Source organism: Equus asinus, chromosome 3, assembly GCF_041296235.1.
Source record: "Equus asinus isolate D_3611 breed Donkey chromosome 3, EquAss-T2T_v2, whole genome shotgun sequence".
Classification (NCBI taxonomy): domain Eukaryota; kingdom Metazoa; phylum Chordata; class Mammalia; order Perissodactyla; family Equidae; genus Equus; species Equus asinus.
This window is the reverse complement of record NC_091792.1, coordinates 30,987,787-31,001,209: the sequence shown is the minus strand read 5'-3', so window position 1 is coordinate 31,001,209 and position 13,423 is coordinate 30,987,787. Positions and strand designations below refer to the sequence as shown.

Here is a 13,423-nt window from a genome sequence, read left to right as displayed (position 1 = left end):
GAAGAAAAAGATTTCTGCTGAGAGAAGCTTGCTGCAAACTTGATGCCTGTTTTGGGAAACAAGTCATACCTGCTTGAAATTACTTGATTACACTCACAAGATAATATGATAATGTGGCACGATGCATAGATTTTCACCAAGGATTATGGAGAGTGGGACAGATCTGCATGCCCTAGGGTGCTGTGGGAAAAGATTTTTGGAGGAGGCGTGGCTTACCCTGAGCCTTACAGAGTATATGGGATTTGGATTTGCAGAAAGGAAGGATTTAATTATTCCAGGATGGCCCAACTGATGAGGTTAGGGGAGGGGGAAATTTTAGGGAAATAGAGAGATGAGGTTGGAAAAGTAAAGTGGGCCCATTTAATGGAACGTTTCAGAATCCAGACTGAGGAATTTTTATTTGCTTTGAAAAATTAAGAAAATTTTTTGAACACGTCTCAGTAATTCAAATCTCTATAATTCTTCCACAGTTTTTCAATGGATCCCATTGTTAGGTGCTCTAAGAGGGCTCAAGGCTGCTCCTTTTCCATTTTACCACTTTCAGGCAGTATCACTCCCAACCAAGAAGATCCTTTCCAGCACCACTGCGCAAATGGAACTCTAAACACCTCTCTCCAGCCACGTAGAAACATCCTGTAAACTCTAAGACAGCATGGTTAGGCTCAAAGCTGTTCTGTTGGACTATTGTGCTAAATAAGACTGGTAGGTTTATGTGATGGGGAAGGGATTTAAGGTCTGAGTCAGTATGTGTGTGTGTTGTGGGGTGATTGTCTTTTTGACTCTCCTTTTCTCTAGGAATTTTCTTCTCATGGATTTGCCAACACAAACAACCCTAAGTACTCTTGGGCTGGGTAGCCAGGCTAACTCTCCACTATCTAAGGATTAAGGAAATGTTCTATTGTTTGTTTTTCCTCACTGATTTTTTTAACTGTCTTGATCTTGGTGCTGAGCATTGAGATTCAGGGAGTGGGCTTACAGTGGCAAAGGCAAGAGGGACCATAATGCCATCATCCAGAACAGCTTGTGAAGGTTCCATTCTGAGGCTTGGAGGTGCCAAAACTCAAGCTAGTGGTAGCTGCTAATATGAGTTCCTGTCTGCCTTCTTTTGTACACGGCTCTTTCTCAGAAACCTCTCTGGAGGCGATAGCACTGGCAGCCAGGATTTGTGCTCTGAGTCCAGGGTCTAAGATGACCCCTTAATGTAAAATGTGAGTGTCATGGTCTTTCAGAGGTTGTATAATCAAATGGGTGCAGAGACCAGGGAGTTACACAGATGTAAAAACCAAGCAGGTGTGGTAGGGCCTGTGACTACAGAGTGCCCATCCTATTGACGTAAGAAACACTAGTCTAAGCTGAGAATTTTATGGAACCATAAAGTGACCTCAAAAAAGTCACCAGAATCTCTCAGAAGTGTCTGGAACATCAAGGATACAAAAGAATTTAAACTACTCTCAAAGACTACCAGAAAAGCCAGGGGTCATGCCCTCTTGATAATTTTTCCCCAGAATATAACAGCCTCCAGAATTCCCTGGCAGATTTTTCAGAATCAGTCTCTCTGGGGACCTTGGCTTCTTTTTTCAACACCAATCATCATTTTGGTTTGATTAATCTTCCTGTATGTGGCTGCTAGGACATAAAGCGAGATCATCCAGGGCAACAAGTTTGTTCTTAAGTTATTTGGGAAAACAGATGTGCAGGAAAGATTAAATTATTAGTCCTTTGGGAAATATGATGGTGGGGAGAAAAATAAAATAAAATAGTTTTGTCCTTGTTCTAACAGAGAACAATCTGTACAGCACTTAATGTCAAAAGATTGTAAAAACTATTCCGGGATGAGCCTGGAATGAGAGATGTGTGCACTGAACTGGGTGCTTGCCTTCTTTCACTCTTCTGTAAGAGTGAGGAACATTGAGACAGTCACAGGGCAGAGAAAGAGTCCCTGAGAGATGAAACGGATGGGGGCAAAGTGGCAACAGCAAAAAATCCTGAGGTCAAGGCAAAGGTAGTGGATTGTCCTTCTCCACCCACCTCCTTTTGTAAACTTCTACTCATCCTGTAAATTTTGGTATTACCTCCTTTGAGAGACATGCTTTGACCTCCACCAGGCTCCTTTCAAGACTCTTGAGTTCCTATAACACTCCAAGAATATATCTAATAGAGGACTTCCATTTGGTACTCTATTGAGTTAGAGACAGATAGAAGTGTGACTCTGCCTCCTTTTGCAGAGGTCTGGGCAATTTAGAGGTGTGGACAATTTAGCTCTGAAAGGTGGAAAACTCAGAGTTGTGATATCCAAAGTTCTGCAGTGTATATATATATTATAGAGACAAACGGGAAATGCTGTTGTGGTTTTGTATTTGCAAAGTATGTCCAATGTTGTGTTACCTATAAGATGATAAATTTGCTATGGGAATTTGCTGGCCATGCAACAAATTCTATTAACCATCTTAACATGATTTTCATAAACTTCAGTTACTTCTAGAATCAAAGAATATTCCACTGCCCCAATATATGGTTAAGAACCTTAGGTTCATCCTTGTCAACAAATGGCATAGTCATCAATTCATATCCTTGCTTTATCAATGCAATAATTGATTTACTGAAAAATCATATGATATTTCTATAAGGAGTTTAATTCTTGGAGATTTATTCTTCAAGTTGTCTTTTTGTGGTTCTACTGAAATTTACTCTGTTGCATTTTCTTTTCTCTAGCTGCTAATGGCCACCCACAAACATGGCGACCATATATATATTAGGACTAGTGCAGTGCTAAAGACATTAACACAGATTTCCTCAATTACATCTGAGCAGTCAAACATATGGGGCGTTCCTCTCACAGAGTCACACTATTCACTGAAGAAAGCTGTAAGCCCTTGGGAATATCAAAGCATCCTGGATTGAAGAAATATCCAGGAAGTGGGCAGGTAAGTCAAATCTTTCCTTTTTAGACAGAGACTCTGAAATGCAACACCAGTACTAAAAACCATAAATCTTTGTTTTTTCCTGGATCAGCACCCAGAACTTCCTATAGAAAGGGGAAGTAGAGTGCTTTGAACTTTGTCCTAGAAAAAAAAGAAGTGAGCCTTTTTTTTGGATGATATCCATCAAGCTAATGGCTGTGGCTTCCAGGGAGATCTCAGAGGCAACATGCATTGTCACTGATATACTTGCTATCTCCAGAGTCCCCATGGAAAGGGTATTCATTTTGTAGCTAATGTAAATTACAGTGCCTGTCTTTGTATTTCAGTGATTTGAAGTGACATTCTATTAAAGGTGTTCCTGACGCAAACAGGATTAGGTGGTAACGGGAGAATTAAACAAGAACTATGCTTGGCTGGTAACCTTGAGCCTAATAGTCTTCAAGAATAACACAACAGTCTTTCTTTCTCTCCATTTTTTATACTGTGATATTGTCTTACAAGTAGCAACTTCAAGAATTGAAAAATTATAGAGTGGGACCTCTGTTTTCTACCACATTTGTTTACTAACATCTGCTCAGGGACTTTATCAATGATGAAGATTTGATAGTAGGTCAAATTAATTTAAGTTCCATGTTAATTATGACCTTGAAACTTTGCTAATAAAAAAAGTGATGATCAAATTGCCCTGCCTTTGTAGCTGAATGATGAGAGCGTGAAATCATTCACTGGCAAGGGCAGAGATGTAAACCACAAGAAAGAATAACCATGACCTAGCCCAAAGTATTAAAGCCCTGGCTGTGCCTGACACCTGGAGTTGTGATGCAGTGCAACCTAGACATATTTGATTCTTGACAGTCTGAGAAGGAGAAAAACTAAAATGAGTAACCAAGTTCATACATCAAATCAATAATTAATATAAATAATGTAATTACATTCAGTAGCAGTAATAGGATAAACATTGCAGTTTTTGTTACAGTATGGTAGGTGAAATGTAGAAGATAGAACAGCTTGAAAATGAGTTGGGAGAGAGGATAAGAATTTGGAAATATTGCAGTATTCACTGTAGTAGGTGACAATTAACCAATATAACTGGTGTAAATACTATGTGTTGAAATTGAAATGGGGGTGAGAGAGGGCAGTGGTCAAATTGGCTTAAAGGGAGCATTCCCCAGGCAACCAGCTGCTAAGCCAAAAAACACGGCAAATAGACAATTTGTTTTGGCAGTTTGCTGGTGAAATTTGATGGGTATTAAAGGCTAGAACTCTAATTCTGCTTGAGACTACGAGGTATTAAAGTAAAGAGAATTTTTTCAAGCAAATTCTGGGTATATATAGTACTGTACTTGTTTTAAACTGAGGCTATCCTTGGTTTTGCCGATTATAACTCCTAAGTAATCATCTTACTAGAACCACAAAGTGTTCACGGGATAGGTGAGAAAGAAAGTTATTTAGTACCTGTCACGTACCAAGAACTGTTCTCAGCTTTTAATTTAACTCACAACAATCCTAGTAGTCAGATAATATTGTTATTTCCTTTCAGAGACAAGAAAATGGGCTCACAGTGGTTAAGTAACTTGCCCAGGATCAGATGACTGACCATATCTGGTTCCACGTCTCTCTGGGTGGTGCCCATTCAGTAATGACTGTGGTCCCCTGGAACAGCTCAGAGGCAAAAACTCTCTGACGTCAAACTTTATGAATTTTATATTCTTGTTGTTCAAAGTGTGATTCATGGACCAGCAGCCTCACGTCTCCTGGGAGGTGAGTCAGAATCTGCATTTTAACAAGGTCCTGGGATGCACATTAGAGTATGAATGCAAGTTTTATAAGATACAGCACTGCTTGACACTTTGACTTAAAGAAAAAAGGATTCTTAGAAAAGCATTCTTAAATCCTTTTGATTCATGGAACACTCTAAGAAATTAACTATGAACACCATGGACCGCTCCTGAAAAACAATATATTCATACTGACGTCCACACTTACATTCACTTCCTGAGCGTTAGACATCCCCTGAAACCCACACATGGTTGACCTAGTTAACTGCAGACTCCAAGTTAAAAATGCCTGTGAGAGGTGGTTAAGGTAACAGAGAAATCAAAACGGTATACAGTTTGAAAAGTGAAAAATCACGGCAAAAGAGAAAAGTCTACTCTTTCAATTAGCAGCACATAATTATATAGGTTGAGCCTTTACCTCTTTCCCAGAAATTGGCAGAACATTTTCTTTAACCCACTTGTATGGGCAAAATAGATTTTCCTAGTAATTTTGTCTCCATTTATCTCCTCTCCTTATTAATTTCTTCCCAATTGACCTTACCAATAATTATTTGGAGTTTCACTCCCAGTGCCAAGATCTTCCATAATGATAAGCATGTTTCTATAAGATCATGTACACATACCTCATTCTTAGGGACTTACGGATATAATTTCAGCGATGTTTTCGAAAACTTTATTTCAATAATTTTATAACTAGTCACTTATAAAGCTGGATGTCCTAGATTTTGTCTTATTAACCGTAAATGTGCAGCAAAAGAAAATAACTTTTTGATTTTGAACAAACTATCCCAGTTCTCAAACCTTTTTCACCATTTGGTAAATATTTCTAAAACCATAAAGTCATTGAGTGTTGACTGCCTCCTTTGCCCTTTTCTCCCTTTCCTTAGACTTTAGAGAAAGGTCTATTTTTATCCTGAAGAGATCTGCTTCTCTCCTAACCACATAACTCTCAAGTCAACTGGATCCAGTTTTGGACAAGTCGTGATATCGAAATAGATTATCATCCGTCCTCTCTTCTTTGATAAAGTTTTGGTCTTGCCAAGGTCTTTACTAGCGCCTTGGTGTAGTTTTACTGGGACTTTACTAGTGTCTTTCTTTGTCCATTCAAAAAAAATCTTGTTCGTTTTGAATTTTCCTAACGTTTCCTCTCTCTTCCTCACTATCAGTGTCTCTAGAAGGGGAGTCACTGTCAATATAATTTTGTGTTGGCATGGGTTCCCCGTGTAAATTTCTTTACAAAATTCAGAATAATTATGAACTAGTTTCTAGTTTCACAAAAATACTATAAATAATTCTAAGTTCCTCTAAGTTTTTGGGGGAACTATTTACCTGATCTAAATCTACACAACAGTTTAGACTTTGGTCCTTTAGTAACGAACTCATACAATAATTTTATGTAAATAATTGACTAGTAATAAGTAAATTTTAATAAAGCTGAAACATCTGAAAATGATAGATTTAGACAACTACTAAATCATACCATCAATGAAACATTTATTTTCTTCATTTTTTTCTTTACTTTTAAATCAAACAATTAACAACTTAAAAAGAGTAAATTTCAAAGTTAAAGATACTAATAAAATTCGGTAAACTATTTCATAAATGAGCTAAAGTCTGAATTTGCTAAACTATTACACTTCATAGTTTGCTCTCTTTTTCATTTTTAGATGTTAAACACAAATCAAAATTGAGGTAAGTAAGATTCAGTTTGTTAATCTTTGCAATCACTGTGTAATCATTGTCTATTTTAATCTGTTTAAGAAATATGCAGGACCAGAGTGGTGAGAATACCAACTGTGCCTGAAATCTGTGTGAACAAGGGTGAACTTTTTTCAGAAGTGACCATCAACTGAATTCACCAGAGTTGGTGGCCAACCACGTAACAGAAGTCTCCAAATTCACTTCCATGTAAAATACAATGTTTATTAAAGGATAAGTAACAAATATTTGCTAAGTTGCAGCTTAGATGTATATTATTCAAAACAACTGTAACCTGAGCAATTATTTGAAACATAGACTGCCAAAAAAATTGTTTTCAGGAAAGAGTGTTTTACCTCTGGCATTGTTTAGAATCGCTGGCACTTAGTGATCATAAAAGCAGACAGACTTTCAGTTAGTTTTATTACTGTTTTTCAATTCCCTACAGACAATGGACCCCCTTGAAGCCTACACGGGGGGCTTTCCCAGCAGGCCCTCAGTATACCACTGTTTGCAAATATTCATTCCTTTGAGCACATTTTATGTTCACTGTTAGAAATAAAATAAAGATGACTAAGGAATGAAATGAATCTTTAGGGACAAGCCGGCTCTGCTGAGAAACAGTGTGACCTCATGGGAAACCAAGTTCCTTCAAACAGGGGAAGTCTGAAGCTACCAAGAGAAATGACCTCACCATGGTGACAAAGGGTTATACCTCATCTTACATTTTCTGGCTCAGAGTTCAGAAGACCTCTCTGTGAAAGGGAAGAGCTCCTCTGCTTTGCAAATCTACTCTCTCTTACCAAAGGAAAAATCCTTTCTACAATTGCTGTATCACCCATCAAAAAGCCATTCAACTGAAAAGCAGGGAATAGCATCATTGTGGCCATTTGGATGAAGTCTGGCTGCCTGTTAACTTCTGTTTCCAGAGAGTAGCTTTGCTGATCTCCACACTCTTAACCTGTGAAGCACAAAATCAAGGCCAAATGGCCAGTAAAGACAATAACCATTTGAAAGAGTGCTGCCTTATTTCTGCAATTTTGAATTGAATGCCTCTTCTAGAGAAAGCATAGTATTTTTCCTTTGATGTTGCAGTGTGGATAACGGGTCTGTGGTTTTCACTCTTTAATAAACTCTGGGACACCAGGAACTTACATTATATTGAAAAGAGAGGATTTCTTTTCATCTGAGATGCTTAAAGCAATGCTATTAATAATACTGTGTATAACAGCTGCCTTTATTTATTCATAAATACAGCACAAACATCTTACTTGTCAAAAGGAGAGGATTTTCTTTTACTATAAAAAGATAATTAATTCAGGCTGGATAAACTTGATGGTGCATTTGCCATCTGGGCAAAGCTAACAAAACACCAGAATAGAATTGTGTGAAGAAAAAGTAATCAAAATATGGAATAAAAATACATGCTTAAACTCTGTTTTGATTTCTTTAACAACAAATAATTTTCCACCACAAGTATTATACTCAGGCTTATATGAAAGGAAAAATAAAAGGCAATAGGGCATAGAAAAATACACAACTGAAGGTGAACAAAAATTTCAGGTGATTTCTTTCCTTTTTGTTTTTTACACATCAGTAACATGAGGAAAATCTTTCATGAGCTCTGCATCTCTTCCCGTCTATATTCATGAGGGAATGAACCTCTTATCAGATAAAATAACATAGATAAAAGTGCTTGTAAACTTTAAAGAACCATAAAAGTGTAAGAGAATTACTATTATTTCCATCAGCCTAGTCTGTCTGTAGAGAGTGGAACTCATAGATACACTGGAGGTTTTGATTTATTACATCAACTCGGGAAACTGAACTTGGTTGATGATTGTGATCTTTAAAATCCTTGAAAAGATGATATTTGTCATGTGGAACCATCACTGCACTGACATTCTAGTCTCACCTTTGGCTCTTCACTGTCACTTGTTCAGAACTGTTGCTTCCTCCTTATCCTCTCCTTAAACACACCAGCTTTTGTCTCTTCTAAGCCACCATACAACCTAATCCCATGAATGCCCGATTTTACATGGTGCAATTGTGCTTTCAAAGCTTTCTCTCTCCCCACCCAGTCCCACCTACCTTGCTTCTTTCCATTTCTCCTGTTTTAACTGTGCCCTGTCACTAGTCAGCAGAGCACTGTCATTCTATCCTGGCGACTTTCTCTACCTCATTTTTCTTGATAAGAATGACCGGCTGCCCTTATATCAAATAGTTCTCATTAAAGAGTGATTTAGAAAGCCCTTCTTTCAAGAAGACTTCCCTATGTTAACATTTTGACCACAGATCAATTCTGACTGTTCTCAGAACCCAATGCTGGACTTACATGTTGATGCTCATGACCTTGGCCTCTTAAGTCGGATGTACTGCAAACAGGTTTGTTGCTTTAGACAGTGAATGAATAATGACTTGCTGAAGTTCATTAAGTATTGCAAGGAATTCATTAAATAACTGCGATAATGAGGTGTGTGTAAGATGATGTTATTAGAAATAATTTTATTACCCTGGGATTTAGTGGTAAGGCAATTTTTGACTTCAAATCTTGTCTGGACAGTAGAAACAATGCCTCCTGTATTTTTTGTACAAGCCAGAATGAGTCTCTTTCTTTTGGAGGCTAAAGCAAAATCCTTACCAGAGCCCATAAGACCAGGTGATACTTAACAGTTCCTTTCAGTGCTTTCTCTGACCCTAGCCTCTCTGGCCTGGCGTCCACTCTTTGAACATGCTATAATCCTTCCCGACTGAAGATTTTGGCAGGCTGTTTCTCCACCTGATTCTTCCTACTCCCCCCCACCCCACCTGCCCAGAGAATTCTTAATTATAATTCATAGCTGAGCTCAGATATCACTGCCTCAGAGAAGCTATCTCTGACATCTTGAACGAATCTGCTCCTCTCTTTATATGCTCTCCTGGGGCCCTTCATAGAAGGGATAATAATTGAATAAGCATTCCAGTGATTAATTTGATAATATGACCTTTCTGCTAGAATAGAAACTTCACGAGGGCTGAGACTGTGGCTGTCTTATGTCATAGCAGTAACTGCAGCCCTGAGCATAATGTTTGCACACAGTAGATTTTCAGTAAGTAGGCTTACAATTCCTAAAGGGGTAAATGCCTTGTTTTTAAGATGGAAGGATATTAGGTCCATTATGTCATTGACTCACTGTATTTATTTATTTTTGTGTGAGGAAGATTGGCCCTGAGCTAACATCTGTTGCCAATCTTTCTTCTTTTTTTTTTTCTCCCTGAAGCCCCAGTACATAGCTGTATATCCTAGGTGCAAGTCCTTCTAGTTCTTCTATGTGGGACGCTGCCACAGCATGGCTTGATGAGCAGTGTGTAGGTCCATGCCCAGAATCCAAACTGGCGAACTCCAGGCGATTGAAGCAGAGCATGCAAATTTAACCACTACGCCACCAGACCAGCCCCAGGGCTGAATTTTTTAATGAAAGAAAATAGTGATAATGATGATGATGAAGACAAAACCCCTATAGGGTGACACTGGATTCTCTGATGATAATATTCTGAAAGTGTTGATGAAGTTTGTAAAAACTGAATGCACGAATTTCAATTCTGCTTCTGTGTAACAATTTTCTCTTCAATTCCTGTAATAGTTACCTTATTTTGAAATACTAGATTGAAGAAGTAAGATATAGGACAAAATAATGACTCTTTATTAATGATTCATTCATTTTTCTTCTATGTTGCAACAGATAGATTATACAATTAGGGGACTTTTCAATGAAGCTAAAGTTTACCTTGAATAATAAATTCCCTAGCGAAGACAAAATTCAGTCATCAGACACACTCAGAAGCACTGAATCAAATCTCTATGGAAATGGGATTTCCTTTGGGCAAAATATTTATACATGACATGCATGAGTTAACCGTGACTCTCATGTGAATGCAAGAAGCTTACACTAAGCCTGATAAAGCAGAGATGAAAGAACAAAAATGCATGCTGTAGTAGTTCTGTGTGGGGGTAAGAGAGGAATCAATCACATTACTTGATTTTCATATTGTATGTGTCGATTTGACCTTATGAGCCATTGAATTTGACAGCCATAAACAGTAACACATTGAAACACATAAGCTCCTCTCACAACAACAGCAGCAAAACAAAATAATTCCATCGATTCTCGGTTCTAAGATAAAGAATGAGAGTATATAAAACCAGACTTGTGACTGGGTTTTAAAAATCTCTGGGCTCACAAATTATGTATTGGTTCTGTTTGCATTTCCACGTCCTCTGCCTTCTAGCTCCTTTTGTTTACTGCCAGGGAGAAGTTAGAAATAATATTCTTTCATATATCTTTTTCTTTATCTGAAATTAAGAAAGATAAGAATATAATCCATCAACATGACTTTGGACAGTAAACCTGATTTTTACTAGGCTCGCCTTTACTCTTGGAGGTTCTAAATCTATGGATTTGTGCTTTCTTTATTATATGTGAGGTATGGCAATACTTCCAGCATTTAGGGCAGTAAGTGAGACATAAAACCGGTATCTTAGTCTAGGCAAATGACATTGGGCTGGCTAATTAAGGAAGACAGTTCAGGAAGGGCAGATTTTGCAACTCAAAAGAAAGATTGGTTTTGTTAAGTATATAAGCATGAAAAATAAAATTTATATTGTTTTACATGATTGCTTTGTAAGTTAGCTAAGAGTGTTTTAAGGAGTTGTAGATCTATGCCTTGAGTTTCTTAAGATCAATTGAAGCAATCCATATTAAGTAACTAGCGTGGGAGGAATTCTGATTTTGAGCACTGGAAAATGCCAAATTTTAAGCCCACTTGTGTGCTTATATAACCAGGATGGATTATTGGTCACTATAAAATATTACTGGTAATGTGACTGCCATCATGATTTTCCTTCCCCCAACCCAACCACCATTGGAAGAGGGGCCAACTTTTGTCTAAGGATTGGATTGGAAACTCACAGTGAAAAACGGTGCATTTTTCCTATTCTCCATTAATAGAAAAGCTAAGAAAAAATAAATATAAAAATAGAAGCTGGATTGGAAAAAACTCCCACCTCAGATGAAATTAAAAAAAAAAACAAAATCTGCCCCAATCCCAAACTCTAAGCTTTAAACTGTGGCTGCCTAATACTGTTTGTTTGGACAGAGATTAGGGAACAAAATGAGAGGCAATGCATGACTCTTTGAAAGTCAAATAGGATACAGATTTCTCCAAAACTATCTTGAAAGAAAGTTTTAATCGTATATTGACTAGAGCAATGAGATATATGAGCACGGATGGGGTGACCAAAGAATGTTTCAACAGAGGAGCAGTTTGTACTGTGCAATGGAGAGAAATCTAATTCTCAGGAGATCAATTCCTGCCCTATGGTCCCTCAGTGGAGACTGTCAGAAGTGAAGTGGATGAAATAAATTTGTAACGAGACAAGAATAGTTCAGTTTAGTCATAGTTCCATTAGAAGAAAGATTGCAAATTTTGGACAGCATATTGTAAAATATATATAAACAATTGTTTTCTCTCAGATAATGTTGGCTCTAGCAAATCGGCAGTTTTTTTTTAATTCTACAAATATAGTAAAAAAGAATGTGAAAAATAAAATACCTGTATTTGAGAAAGCATGAAATATAAACTCATTGCAACCATTAGTTTTCTGTACACAATTCTACCTCTCAGTGCAGGTTTACTGTTGCCGCCACCAAAGACTTACTGAGGCACATTACACACCAGGTACTTGCAATTTCCTTCTTTCATAACACATGCTTTATATATCAATAACTAAATGACAGAGTAAAGCGCAGGGTCATACGTAGTCCTCCTTTTTCCTCGGTAGTTAGTTTTTCCCATGAGTCTACACCTAATGGGGAAGGAAATGCGGCCTGGTAGTCAGGGGTTCCACGCTGGCTGGAGCATCTGTTCACCTGCAGCAGTGGTACCCAGCCCCACCAGTCATTAAGTCATTTGACTCTCACCCTTGAGCAAATGTTGTCTATTTTCTTTCAAGAGATAAAATATCAGTGCGATTTCAAAGGACAAAATATGTACACAATTTTATTCAACATTTTATATTATGTTACAAATATGTACAATTTCAATAATAAATTAAAAATAAATGAGTAAAATCAGTCTGAGGACAGTTCGTAGACATCACGTTACTCGGTGACAGTTTTGACTCTTCATTTCTAAGAGTTCATCTGATCCAAGATCCTGATCATCTTGCTAAAAAAACTTGTTTTGGCAGCACATTTGAAATGCACAGCGTTTCATTGCCTCTAAGCAGTGGGAAGATGTTTATTAATAACAGAATTGCTGAAGAGGATCGATTGTGATCAAGGAAGGTTGATGAACATTTGCACGATATGTACAAAACTCTGCAAAAATTCTTTAATATTTTTTTCCTCCAGTTCCTCACATTCTTTGCATCCAGATTCTGTAACATTCTGCCAAATAAAAAGAAAGGATTAGATTGGAAAGTCTAATATATTTCTTTCCTGAGAATATCACATCATTTGAACAATGTCGTGACGTCCTGAGATGTGAAAACTTTGGCAAATTAATTTTATATTAGGAAGAACTATAGGAAAAGAGAACTGAGAGATTTGATATGGGCTTATTTTTCCTAATAGATTAAGGACATTGAAAAAAAAATAAGCCATGTCTATCAGAGCATGGACTTCCTGCTTAGTGCCCTCCAATGGTTTCCGGTCATCTACCCTAGCATAGCATCCATGCCTCCCTGCATGGTGCACAGGCCCTCCTTTGAGCTGTTCCTTACCTATTTCTTTCACCTTTCCCACTGCCTCAAACGTGATGCCCTAGGAACACTGAACTCATCCTTTTCCCCTAAGCACACATTATGCTATTAGATGCCTCCCTGCGTTTGCTTTTCTCTCTGCCTGTTCCACACTTCCTATTTCAGCTACTGCTACCCACACCTGAGATCACTCAGGTGCTGTCTCCATTAGGCTTTCCTGAACCTGTGAGCTCCTAGGGCTGGGCTAAATGTCCCCTCTCTACATTCTCAGAATCCCTAGTCTA

The 13,423-nt window shown here is 37.8% G+C and overlaps 1 protein-coding gene and 1 long non-coding RNA gene across 30 annotated transcripts in view; one reads left to right on the top strand and one right to left on the bottom strand.

Moving 5' to 3' along the window:
* LOC106839932 (uncharacterized) overlaps nucleotides 1–10,033 on the top strand; it is a 29,653-nt gene extending 19,620 nt beyond the window's left edge. Inside the window, exons 3-6 of one of the 5 annotated variants that reach the window (XR_011501933.1) lie at nucleotides 471–702; nucleotides 2,713–2,924; nucleotides 4,462–4,682; nucleotides 6,461–10,033. This is a non-coding gene — a long non-coding RNA (uncharacterized lncRNA). The remainder of the gene's footprint in view (nucleotides 1–470; nucleotides 703–2,712; nucleotides 2,925–4,461; nucleotides 4,683–6,460) is intronic. The other 4 variants (XR_011501932.1, XR_011501935.1, XR_011501934.1 and 1 more) reach the window with 4 other exon arrangements.
* Nucleotides 10,034–10,057: 24 nt separating this feature from the next.
* Nucleotides 10,058–13,423, bottom strand: part of IL15 (interleukin 15) — a 124,886-nt gene continuing 121,520 nt past the window's right edge. For all 25 annotated transcript variants that reach the window (XM_070504807.1, XM_070504792.1, XM_070504789.1 and 22 more), the window contains one exon: nucleotides 10,058–12,825. In XM_070504807.1, coding sequence (XP_070360908.1) covers nucleotides 12,715–12,825 — 111 coding nt within the window. In that variant the 3' untranslated portion in view covers nucleotides 10,058–12,714. The remainder of the gene's footprint in view (nucleotides 12,826–13,423) is intronic.